This window comes from Mercenaria mercenaria, chromosome 11 (genome assembly GCF_021730395.1).
Source record: "Mercenaria mercenaria strain notata chromosome 11, MADL_Memer_1, whole genome shotgun sequence".
NCBI classification, from domain to species: domain Eukaryota; kingdom Metazoa; phylum Mollusca; class Bivalvia; order Venerida; family Veneridae; genus Mercenaria; species Mercenaria mercenaria.
Genome location: NC_069371.1, coordinates 62,653,603 through 62,678,328, shown reverse-complemented (window position 1 = coordinate 62,678,328; position 24,726 = coordinate 62,653,603). Strand labels below are relative to the sequence as shown.

General features: G+C 33.6%; 1 protein-coding gene and 1 long non-coding RNA gene across 8 annotated transcripts; both read right to left on the bottom strand.

The window, feature by feature from the left end:
* Positions 1 to 280: 280 nt before the first annotated feature.
* LOC123532043 (insoluble matrix shell protein 3-like) lies at positions 281 to 13,298 on the bottom strand. 7 transcript variants are annotated; one of them, XR_006682561.2, is made up of 5 exons: positions 13,184 to 13,298; positions 10,934 to 11,088; positions 6,587 to 10,121; positions 1,288 to 1,436; positions 281 to 687 (listed from the first exon to the last, which is right to left on the bottom strand). XR_006682561.2 is itself a non-coding variant. In XM_053517561.1 (3 exons), the coding sequence occupies exons 1-3, from the start codon at positions 3,301 to 3,303 to the stop codon at positions 429 to 431; spliced, it is 615 nt and encodes a 204-aa protein (XP_053373536.1). In that variant the 5' UTR covers positions 3,304 to 3,341; the 3' UTR covers positions 281 to 428. The 7 variants fall into 7 exon arrangements, 1 of the variants encoding a protein (XP_053373536.1); XR_006682558.2 differs by lacking the exon at positions 13,184 to 13,298 and adding an exon at positions 12,942 to 13,094; XR_006682557.2 differs by lacking the exon at positions 13,184 to 13,298 and adding an exon at positions 12,749 to 12,935.
* Positions 13,299 to 16,568: 3,270 nt separating this feature from the next.
* Positions 16,569 to 20,139, bottom strand: LOC123532264 (uncharacterized). The gene is made up of 3 exons (XR_006682608.2): positions 19,976 to 20,139; positions 18,505 to 18,652; positions 16,569 to 16,942 (listed from the first exon to the last, which is right to left on the bottom strand). It is a non-coding gene; the product is annotated as an uncharacterized LOC123532264 (long non-coding RNA).
* Between the last annotated feature and the right edge of the window lie 4,587 nt (positions 20,140 to 24,726).

The window sequence follows — 24,726 nt, the reverse complement described above, 5'->3', positions numbered from 1 at the left end:
AATTAACCCAAATCAACCATAAATTAACCCAAATCTTATTATCAACAACAATTTAACTATAATAACAGCAAATAAAGAATGAAAAATGAGTCAGTCACTATCAGTGCTTACGTTTTCGTTATTAGTTCATAAAATACAATGATTTTGACAATTTTTAGTACTTGTCTTAGCCGTTTCTTTTGGTCAATTTGTGTGGCAATTTTCTGATCTGAACTTACTTCTCAAGTGAGTATTCAGAGGGTATTTCCAATATGTGAAGAAATGACACGAAATTGGCAGATTCAAGTAATCATTTTTATTTTATTAACTAACAGAGACATCTGTGTCATCAAATACTGAATCAAATATATTTCATTTTCATTTCTGTTTTCATATTCTGGATAGTTTGATATTGAATTTTTATTATTATATTTGAAATTTGTGCTAGTCTAGACGACTCTTACTTCAAAGTCGTAATAATCAGGATTTGTTGCGTCGGTCGCATAACATCTAACGAGAGGATTGATGTCTCTCAATTCCCAGGGGAGACGTTGAGACGACACTGTGCCCTGGCCGCATCCAATATCCTTTAAAAGGCAGCCACGAAAGTCCGTACAAGCTAGCGCTTGACAGCAAATATGTGTAAACCTGGAAGTGATTGTATACCTTATGTCCATTGATATTTGTCCATTTAATACGTTACCGTCTCTGAAATTGATAACGGAAGTCGATTGGAAATATCATTAAAAGATGTAAGTAGCATATACATACCGGTACGATCATTTTAGTTTAACTGCAAGTAAAACGCCGCATTAGGTCTTATCGTTCGTTTTCCTATGTTTCTCTTATTTATTTGTATGCGTATCACCCTAAGTTACTTCTGTACGTTCGAGTCTATTGTTTTTCCAAAACATAGAAATTGATTAAAGTTTGATTTTTGAAAGTTCAGAATATAGCTCTACTTGGAAAGTTCGGCATATTCGACATTATAGGATCGTGCGCCTGTATTTTGACCGACTAGAAAAATAAATTTAGGGGAAAACACACATTTGTTGACATATTAACATCTAGAAAAAGTTTCACAATGAATATTTTAATGAAACTTTTCTTAGTTGTAGATTTACCTATTTTCAATCATATAGCTTAATAAAACGTGTAGGGCCTGAGGTTTGTTTTACGCAATTAGCAAAATATCATTTAGAGTCGACTGATTATATGAGCTTTAGAACCAACTTGTCTGAAAAACTATGTAGTTGGAAGGAAAATGTATTGGTAGTAAATAAATGGAAATTTATATTTAAGACTTACATGCAAACCTTTCCCGGTTGAGTTGGACCAGCCCAGCAACCTGGCGGACCTTTAACCAGAGCAAATTGAAGGATCGCTACCATCAGGAATAGTATCATCACTATTTTTTGGGCAATACTGTCTACCAAATAGAAAGTACGATGGCAAATCTGAAAACAGGAATTTAACTGATTAAATCAGCAATGCTGAAAAAAATCAGGAACATTAAAAACAGCAACACAAAATGTCAATAGTAAATCTGCTTTGTTTGACGTCAGATATCACACATTGCTATAAAAGTTCTTGTGATTATTGCATTCAATTCAAATATATTTTAATCTTTTTGGATATTTTTGCATGTCTAAATTTTTCTAGTATTTTCAGATATACCCAACATAGTTTAGTTGTTTTTTTTTTCATTAAAAATTAATGAAATAGATACTCATACGAAATTATTTTTCTTTTAATTAAAAAAAAAACGTCTGCTAGTTTCCAGGCGTTTCTCGAAATGATACAATTTTGCGACAAGATCGTCTACGCGTCCGCTATGATAATAGGGGTGTGTCGACTTAACTTTTACTGCAACTGTCAAACCGGTGGTGAAAGCTATGACAATTATAGTGACTGAGTTTTACTTTATAAACTTTAAAAAAAACGAAGTACACGAAAACAAGGAAAAATATCAAATAAGAACAGTAACATCCCGTGTATTTAGCCTCCCAGGTCAAAACCCTACACCAGTGTATGTATGTATATGTTAAAGATAGACATTCAATTTGGGCAGAACCACTTATTATTCAAATTTGTTCACTGAAAATTTACTAACTTAATAGCGAACAGTGCAGACCATGATTGGTCTGCATTGGTCGCAAAGGTAAAATCACTTGCCGCCAGCAGGCTAAAGAGTAAGAAACTCAGTGAGACATCGCCTTGGAGCGGCCAGTGATAGAAACACCACTGGGGAGTATTAACCGCTTAATTACCGGCAAACCCACATTTTGCTCAAAATCACCAATGGATATGCAATGCGACAAGTACAAAAGAATATAATGGTAGTAAGAAATTATAGCGCTGGACTCCGCTGTCTTATCATTCTAATTGTTTGGCCTGCTTAGAGTAGAGACCATATTGACAGCCCCTGAATGAGTTTGTAAAGCTGGCAATAAACTACTGTTCAGTTTCTTTAGGAATACATATCTGAGTAGAGAAATTTTACTTTCGACATAACCCTCCCGGTACAACATGAAAAAAGACAAAGCACATCACACTCCGTATAAAGAAACAAAGTTTACTTTAGTTTGTGTCGCGATATTCCTACTTTTGTTAATACTCGCGAATAATGCTACTCGTGAATTCAAAATATTCATCTGCATCGTAATCATGTCCTAAAATATAAATGTTTGCCTTACGCGGATTCTTAACACCGCGAACAAGGCTGCTAAACATTAATTCTCTAAATAAAACTTACTCGAAAATTACCCAATGGACATCATTTGTTTTTATATTGAAAGGCACTGCCGTTGACGTCAAATTTGAGCTATCTGAATGCGCAGATTTGTAATGTTTAAAAAGTCAAACATTGAACAAACAATGAGTTTTATCTACTGCTCATGTTTTTACCTCGTTTCTTGTACTTCTAATGAGGAAGCATGGTGAAAACAAGTTATTATTTGCTTGTATATGAAAACTTTTATAAGAATATTATTTACACTGCTTATGTCAACAGAAATAACGCCATGATCTTTGCAAACAAAAGACAGATTTAAAATATATTTTCATTTGTTAGAATCACTTCAGATGTATTTGTCAAATAGTCCAAAATATTTTCACCTCTGCCTCGAAGCTTCTTGAAACACCGCATCCCCATCCTTCCCTCTCTCTCTCTCCCCGCCACACACACGCCAACCCCAAAAGTATTGTAATATTAGTAACTGAATGTGAACACGACTTTTCTAGACAAGTCTGATATGAAAGAAATATTTCTTTGAAATTACATTCATACGTGCATAAACGAAATAATATTTTATCATTAAACATCTACTTAATAATAGAAAAAAGTAAAACAAAAAAGAAATATAAAAGACACTTACATGGCAGCGGACAGCACAATTATTAACGCTATAATATGATAAAGAAGGTATACTTTAAACATGATACCTTGACATTTAAGATTTTACACTGCATGATAAATAAACGTTTGTTAGGTTTGACGATTTCGTGTGCGTACAATTTTCTGTAAGACAAGTCAGTAAATCTTTTGTTCAGCCAGTACCTTTACTCTAACGTAATAAAATGATTTAATACTAGTAGCAAATATTTCTTTGTGAAATATTACAGTAACTGTACTTACGTAAAGCGACGTGCATGTGCATTCATACGTTATTCATTACAGTTCGTTATTCACTACATTTGCATATAAGTCATACAGGCAAACACGTTTCTACGAATTTTATTTTGATAGAAAGAAGATCCGATTGATTCTGACAATAGTCCTACGATAATCTACAAAATCCAGTCGATGCCTTACAGTACCTTACAAAATGTCAGGCAGTCTTTTCGCTCTTACAAAATGTCTGAAATAAGCGTCAAAGTCTCATTCACATACATTAACTCCGCGAACGCATTTCTACGTGTTTCTGTTAGTAAAATCAGTCGAATAATTCAAGCAATAATCTTATGATAATCGGCAAAAACCAGTAGGTGCCTGACAGTTTTAATATCTAAAAAAAAATGAAAACATACACACTATCATTAGTAATTATTTCTCCTTCACATAGCTGTCAGTTGAGTCAAGCATTAATACTTAGATAGTCAAAATCCGTTTGGTGCCGTACAGACTTAGAAGTAAAAAAAAACAACCTACAAAATGGCAGCAGAGTTTCCGCCCTTACAAAATAATCCTACGATAATCGACAAAAACCAGCAGGTGTAAACGGCAGTAGAGCTTGTTGAAATTCAATTATTACCGACAATCTGACTAGTACATTTGTATTTGGCAAAGTGTCCTTCAGTTACAAATCTGACAATTTTTCTTTACAAAATTTGCTATCAATATGACTAAAAATTTTTCATAAAACTAGAAATATAATCTCATTCTATTACATCTCAGTGAAATGACATAAAGCATGCGACATGTGACTTTTGTGCCACATCGGATGCAAGTTTCAAAATGCAGAATCTCGATGCCTGAATTTCACATATGAACTTCTGTTCATTCAATGTTCCGTTTATCATATGGCAAATCTGCGAAGCCTAACTTGCAAAGCTGGAAGTATGTACACTAAGCTCGAAAGTTACCTATTTTAATGAAAATTAACATATTAAAGCTTTGATCGAATGAAAAAGATATGGGGCGTTCCATGAGAAAACCTGTATTAGTCACATGATATAATTATTGCATAATAAGTAGTTTAAAATACTGGAAAATCACTGTTTTTCTTATGGTCATGAAAAATCTATAAACAACTTTATTGTAATAAAGTTATCCAAGGCAAATCGAATTCTACCATATTTTACAAATAAATATTATTTGTGTTGCCGTGGCAACGATAATTTTAAAGCACGTATGCATCATCAAAATATGGAAGTTTATAGATAAAAGGTCCGTCATGAAACCAAAAACATACGGATAGGTTATTTTTCAGAAAAATCATTTTAAACTGTTCCTAAATATTCAAATGCATGATATCTAATATGTGATACGTATGATATATATGTTGCATTAATGACTTGAAAAATACACAACATGCATAGCGACGTCATACTGTTTTCGTGACGTTGTTAGCGTCACGTCTTAAAATGCTTAAAGGCATTGTAACTCTTGAAATAGTGAAGATAATTACTTCAAATTTTCAGATTTGAAAGGCCAAAGGATGTTCCTCATGAATATTTTGTTATCTCAGTTTTGATTTTTATGTCATTAATACAGGTTTTCTCATGGAACGGCCCATATACATTGTTTCTGATGTTTCTGGTGCTCGTGCCACCTAAAACGCGTAATTCGCATTCATGGATTTATTCAATGTACTCATGACAAACAAGAGCTCGCAGAACACGAAATGCCCCTCTTGATACATTCAGTAATTACACAAGAAACAGAAATTATTTGCTCACTGTAAGCAAAATTTCTAGTGTTCTGGTTCAATGAGACCTTGACCTTTGACCTATTGACCTCAGATTCAACAGGGGTCATCTGCTGGTCATAATCAACCTCCCTATTAAGATTCTTGATCCTATGCCCAAGTATTCTCAAGTTATCGTCCGAAAAAGGTTTTAAGTGTTCCGGGTCAATGTGACCTTCACCTTTGGCCTACTGAGCTCAAAATCAATAGGGGTGATCTACTGGTCATGACAAACCTCCCTATCAAGTTTCATGATCCTAGGCCAAAGCGCTCTCAAGTGATCGTCCGGAAATGGTTTAACTGTTCCGGGTTACTGTAACCTTGACCTTTGACCTACTGGCCTCAAAATCAATAGGGGTCATTTGCTGGTCATGATCGATCTCTCTATAAACTTTCATGATCATTGGCCCAAACATTCTTCATTTATCGTCCGGAAACCGTTTAATTGTTTCTGGCCAATGTGACCTTGAACTTTGACTTCGACTTTGACTTTGACTATGACCTCAAATTCAATAGTGGTCATCTGCTGGTGATGACCAACCTCCCTATCAACTTTCATGATCCTTGGCCCAAACATTCTTCATTTATCGTCCGAAAACCGTTTAATTGTTTCTGGCCAATGTGACCTTGAACTTTGACTTTGATTATGACCTCAAATTCAATAGTGGTCATCTGCTGGTGATGACCAACCTCCCTATCAACTTTCATGATCCTAGGCCCAAGCGTTCTTGAGTTATCATCCGGAAACGGATTGGTTTACATTTCGACTGACAGACCGACCGACATATGCAAAACTATATACCCCACCTTCTTCGAAGGGGGGCATAATAAAAGCAAAATTAATGACTGCAAAATGTAGAGACGAACGAAATAATCGAACTTTAAATTGTTTCTTTAAGAGCTTACTTGAATGCATTAATTAAGTACAAGAAATATCATAATAGTATTTCATCTTTCGGTTTATCAGTGTTAAAACTTAATCTAAACAAGAGAGTCGATACATATCTGCAAAAAACGTATGCCACTTTCCATGTATTTTAAATGAACGATATATTTTCTTGAATATTAGATTTTTTAATTGAGAAAGGAAGGTATTAAATATTTTACATTATTTAGACATCTTTTTGAATTAAAGGAAAAGTCCATCTTATTTATAAACAAAGACCACAAAAAGCAAATGTTATAAACATGAAACTAACCTGTCCGTTTGAAAGGCGAAGTACGTAATGAGCACCAAAAAATTAGCATTATTAAATGAATAAGGCAAGGTTGTTCCTTCGTTGGTTTTACAAAAAGAAAGTTAAAATGGAAATAAATAAACTTCAAAAATGCAAATATACGTTTTATTGAAATATCTATTAGATGTTTCTTACAAGAGGATATCAGAACACAATTCATACATATCTAAAATATATAATAAACAATAGTTTAACCACATTCGTTTAAGGCCTGTTTCTTGAAAATAACCGCTATTTTCGTTGCCTATGTAATGTATTGCCTTGTTTGTTAACTGGGATAATTGTTTAAGCTGTGTATAAATAGTGCATAGTTCTGCACGAAATGTGCAAAGCGGGCAGATAATTATTCATGATACATTTTGCTAATTTAATAGTAAAGTGTCATGTTTTTAATAATTTTCTGCTTCTGTTTCCTGGACTTCAAAACGACGTGTCACGCTATTTGTGCACATATGATGTTATAATAACCATATGTGCAAGAAAAGCTTTACTCTAGGAAATTACTGTTTTTGTTGAACAATACAAATTTACGGTATTTGATTCCCTTAAATCTGTAGAATTTCATGTACTAAGAAAGGTTATCTGCAATTTCATTCGTTATATATCGAGCGTCACGTAGATACAACTGGATACAAAATAGTACGAGTTCCTGTCAGTAATATTCATGTACATTTGAAACGTAATTTTTAATGGCAATTAATTATTAGTTTTTCGACTTAAAACTGTTTCTTCTAAATTTGTGTTGTAATTAATACTCTTTGTGAAATAAAATAAGTATGCGATTTTTTTTCAAATTTGTGATTTCCATGTTTTTTTACATATTTTACATATTAAGCAACCAAGCGCACCTTTAAAAATCATATACAAATTTTAGAGGAGAAATAATGGTCAGACGAAAATAATTATAATCCTGATAAAATTGTTATTGTTATAATAGGCCTTTCTAAAGCATTTTTTCTGCAAATATAATGAAATATTCAGACGGTGCTAGGGCGTGTGAGAGGTGTTGCACGTTTTATTACCTCATGCGAGTAGACTCAGTCAAAACGAGTGTGCTATAATTACTTGTATTGTTTAAGCCATTTTACTTTTACCTCACTTTAGACAATTGATTTCCTTAAACACGAACAAATTTAGCATTTTGAGGTTTGTTCTGGAATATGGCGCTTTAATAATACACAGTGAGATGATTTTAATTGTTTAAAGACACCAGTTATTTGACAGAATACATAATAAATTATCATGTCTATTAATAAAATGGGCTATGGTCTCAGTATTTATTGTACACTTTGTGTATATATAAATTATAGTGCTTGTACGAAATGTGCATCACAATGAGACAAATTTTCACAAATTTGATAATAAATCATTAAAGTGTCATGTTTGAAATAGAATAACTTTGATTTATTGGACCCAACAAGTGATATTGTTCATCTTTGTAAATGTTTTGTCTGTTCCGTCTGTCAGTCAACAAATGTGTTTACAGTCCAAATTGATTAAAAAGAAATATGCGCGTACATGTCTATTTATTGTAAATTACTGATTGGATCTTTTTCACACATTTTAATTTCTTCAATCCTTTTGAAATCAAACTGAAGATACTCAAGTTTAAAAATCATCTAAAAATACTCAGTTTGTGGCAGATATTTTTGCATCATATCACTATCTGTTTGCAATTAAACGAAATTTAATTTCTTATGTTGCCATTGTGCTGCTTGAAAGGGCATGGTACACATTAAGAGTATGTTTAGGTTATCATCTAACCGTGGTAGGATCAGCGCTTGGGTATCATAAAGAATAGTTGCCTCAAAATTCTGCAACTTTATGAATCATGTGCAATTAAGAACTCCACATATATATGTTACAAAAATAGCTGCATAATGTCATCACGAAGCATATTTTGTGTAAAATTAAATTAACAATTATCAATGGTATAAACGTGTTGCAACTTGCACTTAACAATATACCAGGTTGGGATTTGTAAATATTACTGTTTAAATTTCATTGTCTTGGTAAATTGTGCGATAGGTATTTGATGTCTATGGACGACTTCCATAGCAATATTTTAACCGTCATGACCCATTCTTCCGGTCCGACACTGACCAGTCACCGCTAATTCTGTCAGTCAAACACTGACCATCCATGGCTCATTCTATTGATGCACCACTTACCAATCCTGGCAATTTCTACCGGTATATTACAAACCAGTTATTGACGCGTTATTATTTGCATGATGGTATGGTACACAGACATCGACATTATTTACACAAGCGGTTTTTGTAGATTGTGGTAAGATAATTGCCGGTACTCATCAACTTAACATATTATGTATAACTGTGTTTTTATTTGAATTGTATTGCAGAACAATTATAAATTAAGACTTTCATACTATATTATAGTAAATAGTTGTGTTATATCCTTAATATAGATATGTGTCGTGACAAAGCATTAATGGGCGTACAATACAGCGTCGTTATTGAATCCAATAATGTTTTATGATTGATTCTGTCTGTTCTGTTCTGTTCTGTTATGTAACGTCTTCTCCAGCAAGCAAGTGCATTACCATACAGTCAAACATTACTATACAGTCAAACCTGTCTATAAAGACCACCCTTGGGCGAGCCAAAATATGGTCTTTTTTGGAAGGTTGTCTTTATTCACAGGTTAAAATACACTGTAAATGTTAAAATGGGAAACAAAACATGTGGTCTTTAGAGCCAGGTGGTCTCTGTTCATAGGTGGTCTTTAACACAGGTTTGACTGTAATTGTAAAAATGGTATGCATTTCGAAGTCAGAAATATATATCTTTTCTGTAATTGTTTACATACTTCCATTTGTTCTTTTTTTTGTGCTAAAATATCATGTCTAACGTAAGTAATCAGTGGATGCCAAGTTTAGACAAATAAGTTTAAAACTTTATTAATGTTGAGATTTTTCACACATGTATAAAATCTGGCGAGTCGTTATATGACCATAATGTCTATTAGGTCATTTTTTTTTGGTCAACTTCTGTGGCTATTTTCTAATCCAAATTAACTTATCAGCTTAGTATTTAGACTCGGTTGCTTTCCCAAATGTAAAAAAATGATACTAAGACGCCAAATTTGAGTTATCATTTTTATTTTTTCAGATAAAATGATAAAAGTAAAAGAGAAAATTGTATCATAACATACTGAAATCACTTTTTAACATTTACGTTTGTTATTTATTCCTCTGTATTTGATATTTGAGTTGGTTTAAGCGACCCTTACTTCAAAGGCGTAATAATTAGGATTTGTTGCGTCGGTCGCAAAACACCTCACGGCAGGGTTGATATCTCTTAATTCCCAGGGGAGACGTTGAGACGTCATTGTGCCCTGACCGCATCCAATATCCGTTAAACGACAGCCACGAAAGTCAGTACAAGCTAGCGCTTCACAGCAAACTTGTGTAAACCTAGAGGTGATTGTATATCTTATGTCCATTGATATCTGTCCATTTAATACATCATCTTCTCTGAAATCGATAAGGAAAATCGAATAAAAAAATATGTCAGTTGCATATTCATACCAGTATGTTCATTTTAGTATAACCGTGTTCAAAGTAAACGCCGCTGTATGTCTGTCCGTTTCCTATGTATCGTTGATTGATTGATTGGTTGATTCATTCATTCATTCATTAGTAGGCGAATTGTATAAGTATTACAGTGGAGAAAATGGCTTATAAATAGCAGTCTTTAACTCCTCTCTCTATGCGTCTGGGTAAAAAAGATATAGCATAACACAATATCCGCTACATTTGACTTGATTTATCAGTATATTATCAGAATCAATTTTCCTTATTCTTAATCATTTGATTGGACTAGGAATGGATGAAAATTTACAAATGTTGCATATATCCTCACATGTTGGATATATATATAAATTGCTCAAAATAAGATAAGAGCGCCAAAAGTTTATCACATAGAGCGATTGATCTAGTTGGTTAAGACCACTGCAAATATTTTCCTACTTTTATACATTTAGGAAATGGGGATGTCTCCCTTCCATACTTAAAACGCCCTGGCAAGCATGTTTTTGACAACGCGGAGATACTGGAAATCGTCTGGTGGACTTTCAATCATGAAAGTTTGTATAAAGGTACTTTGAAATCATTTTTGCAGGTTCTGGCAAGATAATTCTTAAAGCTTCCTCTATTGCTACGCAACAAAAGCCCGTCACGCCATTCGGTGACTATGTTATTTAACGCAGCGAACGGATCTGAAGGAATTTAATTGAGGAGATAAAACAGGAAAGTAGGAAATAAATGAACATTCGATTAATACTCACATGCATATCTTTCCTGGTGCAGTTGAAGCTGCCCAACAACCTGTTTTACCTTCAACCAAAGCAAATTGAAGGATCGCTAACACCAGAAAAAGTATCACAGTCATATTTATATTTTTGAGTCACGTTCTACCAAAGAGAAAGCTAAGCCGGCAGTTCTGAAAAAAGAGAGAATATTTTTGTATTAATTACACAGCATGTGTACACTGTTGCCATATCAAAAAAAAAAAAAATGAAATGATCCACAAAATAGTATAAAATTTCTGAGAATTGATTCTTTTAAACATATTTTAACTTATTTAGTTTTTTGCATGTCCAACATGTCTAGTATTTCAGGCCTTCTATTAGACTTCATTAAAAAGTGAATGAACTGAGTATATTTTGAGACATATTCATTTAGTTTATTTCTTTCATTAAAATAAAATAAATACTCATAGTTACTTAGTTACATTTTGTATAGATTCTACCATTTTAACAAAAGTCTGTTAGTTTCCATGCGTTTTCAGAAATAATACAATTTCGCGACAAGACTGTTTACGTGTCCATTATGAAAATAGGGGCTTGCAGGATACACTTTCACTGCCACAGCTTTAGTTTCAAAGTAAGAAGATTCAATTGATTCCTGCAATAATCTTACGACAATCTACAAAATCCGCCGGTGACTTATAGTTTTGAAATAAAGAAAAAACATACAAAATCTCAGGCAGACGTTTCGCTCTTAGAAAATGTCTGCATATCAAAGCTAGTGATGAGCACAAATGTCTCACTCATATAGCTTAGCACGCGAATAAGTTTGACGTGTTTATTCCAGTCGATTGTTTCATATAATGGAAAAAACACCAGTCACTGCCTTATCGTTTTAAAATTTAAAATAAGAAAACATGCAAAATGACATTCAATCTTTTCCATCTTACTAAATGTTTGTATTTTAGTCAGTAAAGAATTCAATGCCAATTTCTCCTGTCATGCGAACACATTTCTGCGTTTGTTTGCCACCAGAAAGATCCAACTGTTGATTTAAAAAAATCCTACGACAATCGACAAGACAAAAGTAACTTGGTGAAAATCACCTTTGATATTAAAAAAGAAACATACAAAGTAGCAAGCAGACTACGATCTTACATAATAATCTTTCGATAATCAACAAAACAACAGCCGATGCAAATGGCAGTCAGACTTGTCTGTCTGTGAATTTCAAATTGAATAGCTACCGATAATCTGGCTCGAACATTTGTATTTGGCAAAGTGTCTCTGGAAACTTTTCAATACACACTTTGTTATTGCAAGGACTAAACATTTTCAGAAAACAAATAAAGCACCCTAATTCTATTGCATCTCAGTGAAATGACAGGAAGGGTGTGTTACCACATCGGATGAAAGCTTCAAAAGTCAGAATTACGAAGTATGTATTTTATATTAAAACATCTGTTCATATGTTTCATTTATTTATTATTTAATTTCATGCGGGTACTCTACTCTATGATGAAAAATAACATTTTAAAACTTTGATCGAATTAAAAAAAAAAAAAGATATAACTTTTTCTTCCGATGTTTCTTGTCCAAATGACACCTAAAAAACTCAGAAGTAGAGCATCAATACGCAGGCATTGCTTCATTCAATGTATTCATTAAAAAAAAGAAAAAAGAAAATTGATAACCCCAAAATGTATCGAGGAACGAAATAATCGAACTTTAAAAATATTTCTTTAAATGCTTACTTGAATGCATTAATTTAGGTACAAGAAATATTCTGGTAGTCTTTCATCTTTCGGTTTATCAGTGCAAATTTTAATCTTCAACAAGAGAGCCGAAACATACCTGCAGAAAACTTACGCAAAATCCATGTGTTATAAAAGTATGTACGAATATTTCCTTTAACTATATGTTAGAATTATTTCTAGTGTTGAATATTTTACATTATTAAGACATCACTTTGAAATAAACAGAAAGTCCATCTTATTTGATTAACAAAGACCACAATAGAAGCAAATGTAACAATCATGAGACATACCTGTCCACCTAAAAAGCGAAATATCTAATGCGTACCAACAAATTTATAACGTTATTATATGAATGAGGCAAGAATGTTCTTTCATTTGTTTTAAAAACAGAAAATGGAAGTAGAAATAATAAAGCTTAAAAAAAATACAAATGCACTTTTTACTGAAGTTTCCTTTAGATGTTTCTTACAAAAGGCTTTCAGAATGTGATTGAGACACAGTTAAAGTAGTAAATTATTTAAAACATTTTAACCTTAATTGTTCAAAGACTGTTCCTTGAAAATAACTGTTATTTTCAATGCCTATATAATAAATTGCCATGTCCATAAACTGGGATTATTGTTCAAGATGTGTATATAAATAGTGCTCATATCTGCACGAAATATGCAACACAGCTAGACAATTCTTCATGTCACTTACGTTTAGCTAAATATGATTAGTAAATTTTAATGTTATTAATAAAGTTTTTCCTTGGATTCAAAAAGTATCATCTTATTTATGCGTATATGATATTTAACATACGGACAAGAGAAGCTTTATCTAGGAAATTACAATACTTTGACTGCAGTATCATTTTGTAAATCCGCGTCACATGGATAAAGTTGGATAAAAAATAGCACGAGTTCCCACCATAGTCAGTAATATTCAGGTAACTGTAAAACGTACTTTTGGGAGGCAATTAACTTTTAACTAAAACTTATCTTTCCTAAAATTTTATGGTAATGTATATATATACACTTGACAATGAAAAGACTCGGCACAAGATGGAAGTCTATAAATCAAATAAATAAAATGACTACATATTATAAAATATATATACATATATATAAATAAACAAAAAAAACCCCAATAAGCTGGTGATTTATTCAAATTAGTGATTTTCATATTTTACATATTCAAGCAACTACTTGTAAGTGCAACTTCCATAAACATATACAAATTTTATAGGAGAATTAATTGTTATACGAAAATAATTACATTCCTCAAAAATGTGGTTACTGGATACTAATAAGACTTTATAAAGCATTTTATACAGATATAATAATATATTCAGCGTATTACATGTTTTATAACCTCATGCGAACAGACTCAGTCAAAACGAGTGTGCTATTGTTTTCATTGTGACAGGTGTAGCCTTTCTAGTTTGCAAAATATATTGTACTTCACTTTTGGCAGTTATATTAAATTTTCCTTAAACACGAACAAATTTAGCATTATGAGTTTTGTTCGTTCTGGAATATGGTACTGTACGAATACACTGAAATATGATGATTTTTATGATAATGCTGTTAACAGAAAATAATTTCACATTAATTGTTATAAGACATGTTATTTGACAGTAAGCATACATAATACATTAACATGTCTATAAATAGAATGGACTATGGTGTCAGTATTAATACAAAATGTGCATCACCGGAGTTTGTTTCAACAAACTTGTTGATTAATCATTAAAGTGTCATGTTGTGACTTTCATTTCTTCATACGATTTCTTGACTCTTAATGCGAAGTTATGAATGTTACACACGTAGTAGTACTCAGTGTTGTATATTGTTCATATGTGGAAAACTTTTTTCTGCTCTGTCAGCAAGGGTGTTTGCAGTCTAACTGGATTATTGCTTACACGCAAACTAATTTTTAAAAGAAATATGCGCACGTATGTCTATTTACTGTAAATTACTTATTTGATTTTTTACTAGATTTCAGTATATTTAATTCTTTAAAATCAAACTGAAGATACCCAAGTTATAGAATCATATAACAATACCCTGTTTGTGGCAGATGTTTTTATATCCTATCACAGTCTCTTTGTAATTATACAAAATAGAATTTGTAATGCTATCATTGCGCTGCTTGAAAGAGCCTGGTTTTGAAAAATATTAGGTATGTTATAGTTATCGTCTGAACGTAGTCGGAACAGAGAAGGCCTGGTTTTACATACATTAAGAGTATGTTTAGGTTATCATCTGAACATGGTAGAAGTTTTTAAAGAAAGAGGCTCAGCATTTAAAAGTAAGTTCAGGTTATCAGCTGAACGTCGCAGGACCAGAGTTAAGGTATCAGAAAAGAATTGTCACAGCCCTCTGCAACACTGTATGAAACGTATGCATTAAAACCTCCACATACAGGTGTTACGAAAATAGTTGCACATGATGTCACCATGAAGTATGTATTGTGGAAGTTTAATTAATAACAACCGATGATATAAACTTCCCCCCACTTGCAATTTTACAAAGAAATGACCGGTTGACTGATGTTTGTCCGGAATATTATTGTCCTGGAAACATGTGTGGTAGATATACTGTAAACACAGACGACAACCATATCATCATTGTTGACCATCAGGGCTCATTCTGAAAGTCCTACTTTGGCTAGCCGAAGCTGATTCTATGGGTCCAACACTGACCAGTTATGGTTGATTCGGACTGTCTAACACAGACATGTGACAGTTCATTATGCCAGTGCACATTAATCAACCTAGGCTTATTACACCAGATCAGCATCAACCAGTTATGGACTTATTTTCATTTGCACGATTGTTTTGTGCGCAGATATTTGCATTTGTTATGTGATCAGCTAATTGTACCAGCCAGTGAAAAGATATTAAGCTTCTTACATAGCTTAGTCTTATTGCTGGTTCCCAGTGTTTAATTCAACTACACATTTCTGAATCCTATCACTGGTTCTGACGGTCGATTTCTCCTACATATTTTCAGTCCAGGGGCCGTATTCATAAAGCATCTTAAGTATAGGTTGTGTCTTAAGTTGAAGATTTTACTTAAGTTTGTGGTGATTCCAGCTTAAGTCTAAATAAAAAACTTAAACTTAAGATACATAAGAAATGACTTAAGTCAGAAAACAAAATGGCGTCGTGTGTATGATTAAAGTGTTGAGTAATACTTAAGTAAATAATCAATTTCTTATACTTAAGATGCCTAATGAATACGGCCCCAGGTACCTACATGTACGTCATCGCTATTTGTAATTCCGTTATTTTTTACCTTTATTATCTATCACGACATCGTGTTGAATAGAAACAATTTAAAACTAAGACCAGGGGCCGTATTCATGAAGCATCTTAAGTATAAGTTCTGACTTAAGTTGAAGATTTTACTTAAGTTTGTGGTGATTTCAACTTAAGTTTAAGTAAAAACTTAAGTCATATTCATAAAACAGCTTAAACTTAAGATACGTAAGAAATGACTTAAGTAAGAAAAAAAAATGGCATCGTGAGTACGATTAAAGTGTTGTTTTTCAGATAAAAGCACTTAAACATAATTGTGCATGTTGTATCTGTCTGAAATTAATGTTGTTGTTTTAACAACAAATACCGTATTCATAAAGCATCTTAAGTATAAGTTTAAGAAACTGATTATTTACTTAAGTATTACTATGATTAGAACTTTATTTTACTTAAGTAAATTTGTTATTCATAAAACAACTTAATAAGTAATTATTGTTTTTATTGTGGACGAAAACATTAAAAAAACTACATGTATTCACAAATGGACAAAGTATGCCATATCGTTATATGACCATAGTTATAATTAGGGTTAAATGCGGCTGAGTTTACTTCTTGCGAGTATTCAAGAAGAAGATGCATTCCGACAAGTCAGAAAAGACACAAAACGGCAAAACAAATTTAATTTTTATTTTGTCACATAAACGGTCAAGCTAAAAGGCAACTTATTTTAATCATATCAAAAATATTGCATAATGCATTTTATTCCTATATTTGATAGTTGTGTTGGTCTAGGCGATTATTACTGAAAAGTCGTAAAAATCAGGATTTGTTGCGTCGGTGGAATAACATCTTACAAGAGGGTTTATTTCTTTTAATTCCCAGGGTAGACGTTGAGACGTCATTGTGCCGTGACCACATCCAATATCCTTCAAATGGCAGCCACGAAAGTCTGTACATGCCAGCGCATCACAGCAAACATCTGTATAATTAGAGAGGATTTTATACCTTACATCGAGCGATTGTTGTCCATTTAATATCTTCTTATCTCTGAAAGTGAAATCAAATGTCGTGTAAAAACAAATGTTGTACTCACATACTGGTATGTAAATGTTCAATTTGGTATAACGCTGTTTGCAAGTGAGCGCCAAAATAGGCTTTGTCATATCCTGCGTTTCTCTAATTCATTTATATATCTACATACATTAACTTACATGCGTATCACCTTAACGGAAAAGAAGCTGCTAATTATTATTGTTCTTGTAACCTTGTCTTACCTGTGATCCGTCCTGATGCAAATGGACATCAAGGTAAAGTACAAGGCAGTTTCCTTTATATTTAACTAGATTTTAATTATCAATCTATTATTAATCTCAGCTTTCCTTATTTCCTTATTTCTAACACTTTGATAGGGCTATGGACGGATAAAAAAGAGAAAATACCATATATTTTCTTACAATATTGATAAATCTGAATTACGAAATGCTACATAAGAGCGCAAAGCATTTATTTTTCTGCTAGTATAGTATAATATATAGCCAAACTGGGAAAAGGGACTACGCTTCCGTGTCAGGCAGGCTTTTATATGATGCGAAATGATATGTAGACAGTCACTCGTGAAAATTTCGGTTTAATTATTTTGAAATCATGACAGCAGTTTCTAACATGATAAATTTAAAAGTTATCGCCATCGCTGTTTAATTGAACATTGTCATTCATCTAAACGAAATAATCTGAACAGACTTTATGGTCTTGTCACCAAAGGATCATTTCTGTAAAATTATTGCAAAGTAAAGCCACCAGTTTCTCATAAGGATATTCTCAGTCATATATGGAAACGCCGCACAATGGCCGCCTAGTGCTATCAAAAGTGACCTAATGATCTTAAGCGGTTAGGTTGACAGTCAACAAAGAAAGATTTTGTGATCATGCCATTGGCTGAAAACACATGATTTTCAAAATTTCCCTTGCAGCTGTATAAGGAAAACTAGTCTCTCTAATTCCCCATCCCAATGACGGAAAACTTGCCTCTCCCTATTGACCTTCTTTTTTATAATGCGGCAGAATGGTCAGGAGAAAATTGAAACATTGTTTACCAATAAAGTAATTCTGAAGTCTTACCAGTGGTCACTGACCTTTGTTTCAATAATTATTTGTCATGACAACCGGAATTTTACAAGGATGGTCAAGAGTGGAATAAGTCAGTCAAAGAACTATTATAAGATTTTCAGTAAATATGTTTGAAAATGGTTTGGTTGTTTTGGAGTGTTATTTAAATAAGGTGTTGACAACAGACAGATAATGGACATCCAGTGATCCTAATATGTAAGCTACTAGATCAGTCTAGTATGAAATTTGTCAGATATTTGACATATTTCCTAGTGCTTTTTGTATCACGTTGGATTCGTTGTGCTATTTTCGCACATTCCGAGGACGAAGGACGATGGTCTTCTGAACAGGAACACAACCAGCGTAATGTGAAACAAAATGCCGCGATCAATACACTAGTCTAGTGATATTTTCATTTCCTAACCTGCCAATAAATTTAGCATTTTGAACTCAAAATGCATTGGTAGATAATAGATTGAATTTGATATCCGATTAAAACTTACATGCACACCCTCCCCGGTGGAGTTGGACCAGCCCAGCAACCTGGCAAACCGTCCACTAGAGCAAATGGAAGGATCGCTACCATAAGGAAAAGTATCACCGTCATATTTATACGTCACTTTCTACCTATCAAAAGTAATTGTTGCAGTTCTGAAAAGAAATGTGTCCAGAATATAAAAAACTCTCTACGGGGTATGTCATTCTATCTTGAACGGTTATGTTGTTGACGTCGATTTTGACTTATATGTGACCTTGACGTTGTGCGATAAATAAAATGGTGTTCGGTTGGGCAATTGCATGTGCGCATCATTTTCTGTAAGACAAGGCAGTAATTTTCTTGTTAATCTTATCTTCAAACACTATATACTCTGACGTAATATTATGATTTACCACCTGCCGTCTTCTGCAGTAAGATTATATTTCTAATTGATATTTGTGAAATATATCAGTTATCGTATTTACGTTATTCGACGTGCACATACATTAATACGCTCTTCCATAAATTTTAATTGATCATTACAATTACTTAAAAAGCATATATTGTTCAAAAACAGTCGATAACTTATTGTCTAAAAATTTATATATATAATTATATAAACATTCAGGCAAACACTTTTCTTTCTTACTAAACTATTAAAGCTAGTAGTGAGCCCCAATAACTCCTTTACATGGCTGCACTCATTACAAAGCATACTCGAGCACATCTCACGTCTTTTGCCTATAAGAGCCGTCCATTGATTCCAGTAAATAATCTTACAATCATCGACAGTACTTAACAGTAAAAATTTAAACATTCCATACAGTGCGACAGTCGTCAGACTTGTCTGTGTGCATACAGAATTTAGTAATTAGCGACAATCTGATCAGTAAATTTGTAACTTGCAAAATTCCAAAATGGTTACAAATCGGGAAACCTTCTATTAAAATGTCTAAAGATTTTTTTTCAAAATTAAACCAGAATAACCCTCTCATTCGATACATCTCAGTGAAATGACATGAAAGGAAAGTCGTTCACATTCAATGAAAGCTTCAAAAGCAGAATCTCCCCGATGTTGGTTCGAGTCTCACTAGTGAGGGGGGTGGGGGTGGGGTGGAGGTGAATTATTCATGTTAGTAAGCCAGCGGGTCGGCGGTTGTACCCAGGTGCACGCCCATGATGAAAAATATACGGAGGGGAACCCGGGGTCTACCATCACAGGTTCGAAAGTCGCCATAGGACGGTGTGACGTAAAAAACAACAAAACAAAATAAGTAACAAATTAATGCAGAATCCTGAGGAGCGAATATAATTTACCCTTTTATAAATGTATCAAGGAACGAAATAATCGAATATTAAAAACATCTCCTGAAGATTTTAATAGAAGGCATTGTCTTATAACAAAAACTATCATTCTAGTGTTTAATCATTTGTTTTATAGGTTTATCAGCGTTAGTATCAATTTTCAACTAGAAAAGCTAAGAGACGATACATACCTGCAGAAAACCTACGCTACTCTCCGTGTATCATTAACGTATGATATATTTTTTGAACGCTAGAATTTTTAAATCGCGACAAAAAGGTGTTGAATAATTTAGTTAATTAGGACATCTTTCTAAATTAAAACAAATTCTGTCTTATTTACTTAACAAAGACCGCAATAAAAGCAAATGTAACAAGCATACCTGTCCGTTTGAAATGCAATGGTTTTGATTTATAACGCTATTATATGAACGAGGCAAGATTTTTCCGTCAATGGTTTAAATAACAAAAAGCAAAAATAAAAATAATACAAATGTAAGGCTTTTAGATGTTTCTTACAAGAGAATTACAGTGTGTAATTTAACCCGAGTTTAAAAAAAAAGATAATTAACAACACTTTAACCTCAGTCGTTTAAAGGCATGTTCCTGTGCACAAAATAGACAATTATCGCGATACATCAGTAAGGTGTCATGTTTTCTTTAACAATGTTTTTCCTTTGTTCCCTTGGATCCAAAATGTGATACGTTATTTGTGCACATAGTAGTATGATATTTACCATACGGACAAGAAAAGCTTTGCTCTTGTAAATTACATTATTCTAAATTTTAAAAGATAATTTTTAGGCACCATAGCCGTATTTATTGTGTGTTACTAAAGGTCTGAAGAACTATACGTTAGAAATGTAAACTGTCATATCAGTTTGTTATAGATATCGCACGTCAAGTCGATACAGCTGGATACAATACGAGTTCCCGTCATTGTCAGTAATATTCAGGTACACTTGAAAAATTATTTTAGGGCAATGTATAATTTATCTTTTCGAGCTAACACTTTTTACTTCTAAATTTGTATGAAAATTATCTTTGTGAAATAATACAAGCTTTCGCTTTATTCAAATTTCTGATTTCCATATTCTTCGCTGTCTGTGACCTTTATGAAAGAATCATGAAGGGGAAGAGTGATAAAAATGTATGTCCTTCTTTCTTTCTTATGTCTTTCTATATAGACAAAAGATAATAGGTAAGGGTAGATTTCTCGGAAGCAAAGAGCACCAAAACACACAGCCTTAGAGCCATTCATTTGCAAAGTAGGCCCACAACAAAAAAGAAGCTTTACATTCTTTCAAAGTATTCTACGCGGTTGGAAATACATAACTTCAGTCTGTGAATCAACTTCTGAAATGTGTCACGGTAGGCTGTTTTGGGTATACCTCCGAGACACTGGCTGACGGCTGAGCCAAGGGCTTGCCTGGAGTTATATCGATGACCAGATAAGAACTTTTTCAGTTTTGGAAAAAGGAAAATGTCGCATGGGGCTAGATCTGGAGAGTACGGTGGGTGTGGCAAAACGGTTACCTTCTCCGACTTCAGAAATTGCTTTACAATTTCAGATGTATGTGCTAGAGCATTATCATGCAATAGACAAACATGTTGAAATCCTGTCACTGAACGTCTTTTCGGATAATATCTCTTGAGCTTTTTTAGTACAGCATCACGGTAATACCGACCAGTGACACTTTTGCCCTTCGGCACCGGAACTTGTATGGCTATATCTAAGAATATAGCATAGAGGACCTTATTTGTGTTCATTGTCATTTTAGCAACTACAGGCCGTCTACCGTGTTTGGTTAGACATATCTTGTTTCCAATTTTCCTAATTGGTTCGAATTAGTGCACCCATGTCTCGTCACCAGTAACAATGTTTGCAAATTGCCTTTGGTTGAACTTTGGAAGCTGTTTGATCAATTGTTTGGCCGTTTGTACGCGTACCCTTTTTGTTCATCTGTCAATAGATGAGGTATCCATCTGGCAGAAATCTTTCTTACTTTCAAAATACGCTTCAGAATGAAATGTACTCTCGATAGTGATATGCCAGCTTTTGCAATATCGCGAATCGTATATCTGCCATCTTTTTCAATTATTTCCCTAAATTTTTGAGAATGGTCTTACCTGTTGCGGTCACCGGTCGTCCTGACTTTGTAGCATCTTTAAACAGCCACTATAAGATTTCTTTCTCCACCTACGAACTGTCACATAAGATACGTTATGGGACCCATAAACCCAATTCAGTAAAAGTCTACTTTACCGAATGACCGAGTTTTGTGCGAACTTTTATGTAAGTTCTAATTTCTTCAATATTCTCAACACGTTTTCCAATCATTTTTACAACAGTGGTCATCGACTGGCTCTATTGAAATGAAGATTATTTTAAAACTGTGTTTAACTAAAGATTCATGTATATACTATTGTAAACGTATTGAATAGAGCTATCGATGTGTATCAGTATCGCTGAAATCGTGCTCATTTTGATCGTGTTGTAGTACAATACACATTACATATCGAACAACCCTCGTACAATATATTTATGCCAAATATAGGTAGAGGGGGTTGCGGGGGGTGGTAAGGGATAAAAAAGTTGGGGGTGGGCCACTGGGGTGGGGGAGGAAGTTGAAGGGGAAAGTAGAACAAGGATGAATATACAAAGGGAATGCTACGTTCCTTAATCACAGTTACAGGACAACGTAAACCACAATAGCGCAGACATTCATGTACCAAAGATAAACACAACCACACCCAACTAACTAACATAGAAAAACAGACAAGTAAGATACAAGAACACAGTAGGGCATCGCTTTAGACTCACAAGCACAAACACACCCCTATAAGCAGGAAAAAACAATCGTGTACCGCCTTAGGATTCCGGCAGCCAAACTAAGGGGAGCCACGAAAACTAACTCAAAGTAAAGAGGGAGGGGGGTGCAGAAAGGAGCGCAAATGCGAGGGGAAAAGGCGGGGGTGGGGGCGATAGTGAGGAGGAGGAAAAAACGCTTACAACAAACAAGACAACATACGCAACAGACAATACAAGACAGACAGAAAACCAGTTGAAAATAGGGGCACCGCCTTGGAACGGTCAGTAACCTATATAATGGAAACTGGGGGTTTAAACGCGTTTAGGGCATGCTAACCTCGCACTTACCCTATTTTCAACAAGTTAGATAACACAATGTAAATAAAATCCGCGCTGAGAAAGACTCTAACATTAGCGCAAAAATAATTAAGTAAAACATAAAATTAAGGTGAATCTAAGGTATAATTACACCAATGTACTCAACAACTTGACTGAAGTCAGAGCACCAAGAGCCTAACTTTTAAGGGCACGACTAAGAAAGCTGCAAGACAAAATTCAACTCCCTCCGTCCGATGCATGTAGGATTTAGGAGAAAAGCATCATGGAGTCTTACAGTTTATTAGTCATCACACCATCAAATAGGAAAGCGTAGCGATTAACTGTAGAGGGGTCAATCACTAAAAATGCATTTTGCTTCACGATTTTTGCATCGTATCCTCTGTTGATAAACTTTTAAATAATATATGATACACTTAATAGTAGTACTCAGTTCTGTATATTGTTCGTCTCGCTATTCTGTTGTACATATACTGCATGTCTTTAAAGTTTTTTTGCAGCATAACTTGATTTAAAACAAAGAACAAGTAGATGTACTAATTTGATTTTAATTGTTCATATATACCTTAGTTTCTTCAAGTAAGATACCAAATGAATAAGCTTATATATATGTGAACATTTTGCCTAGTCTTAAAACTCTAAAAATTTACCTGTAATACAAACACTTATTAAAAGCTGGTTTTGTATAATCTATAGCTTTCCTAAATATACACACGTTTTAGAGGAAAATTCATGGTCGGAAGAAACAGTCTATACTTCGGCTAAAAATATAATTGTATGCTTAGACCGAGGCTTATAGACTCTTCATCGACAAGTATTGTTGCAAATATACATGGGAAATTATAATGAAGTTCTCTCTCGACGATACGTGTTTGCACGTTATATTACACCTTGCGAACAATCTTATTCAAAACGAGTCTACTATATTTGCTAATGCTTACAAAGTTATCATCCAAAGACTGTTAGTTCCAGTAGGCATACATGATAAATTAACATGTCTATTAATAGAATTGGCTACGGTGTTCACTTTGAATATATTAATAGTGCTTGTACGAAATGTGCATCACAAGGAGACAAATATTCAAAATGTTGCTAATTAATCATTAGTCATGGTGTGACTTTTATTTCCGCATTAGATTACTTGGACCGAACAAGTGATATGTTGCACTTATATATACAATCTTTATTATATGACAAATATTTTCCTAAATTTTAATGCGCAGCTGTATATTTTACACACGTTGTAGTACTCAGTGATGTTTAATAAATTTTGATGCAAATTTTACTACTTTCTCTACTTTAATAGTATTTAGTTTATTGGTTGGCCTGGAAAATTAATACACAGTCAAACTCGTCTTTAAAAACCTCACTTAGGAAATGAAAATGGTGGCCTTTGATGATAGGAGGTCTCTCAACACAGGAAAAGGAATTATTTTTGGCAAAACGGGAAGAGAAAATAAGCAGGCTTTATGACCTTTATTCGGAGCTTTTCTTTACCACAGGTTTGACTGTAGAGAAGATTGATATCCGTTGTCTCAACCATGCTTTTGGAGAAGTAGTTAGTTGGAATTCGTCACTAGTTAAAACGCAACTAAGTAAAAATGTACTTACATATCAAGGTATCAAGACTTTGTGGGATGAGCCCATTTTTTATTATAATCTTTAAAGGAAATGTTTTGTTATAACATGATATATTGTAAAAACGGGAGAAAACATGAAAGACATTGGTTTAGCAACATAGCAACACGATATTTCAAAGTTGTATATGATGAATTTTGGCCTTCTGTAAAATAAAGC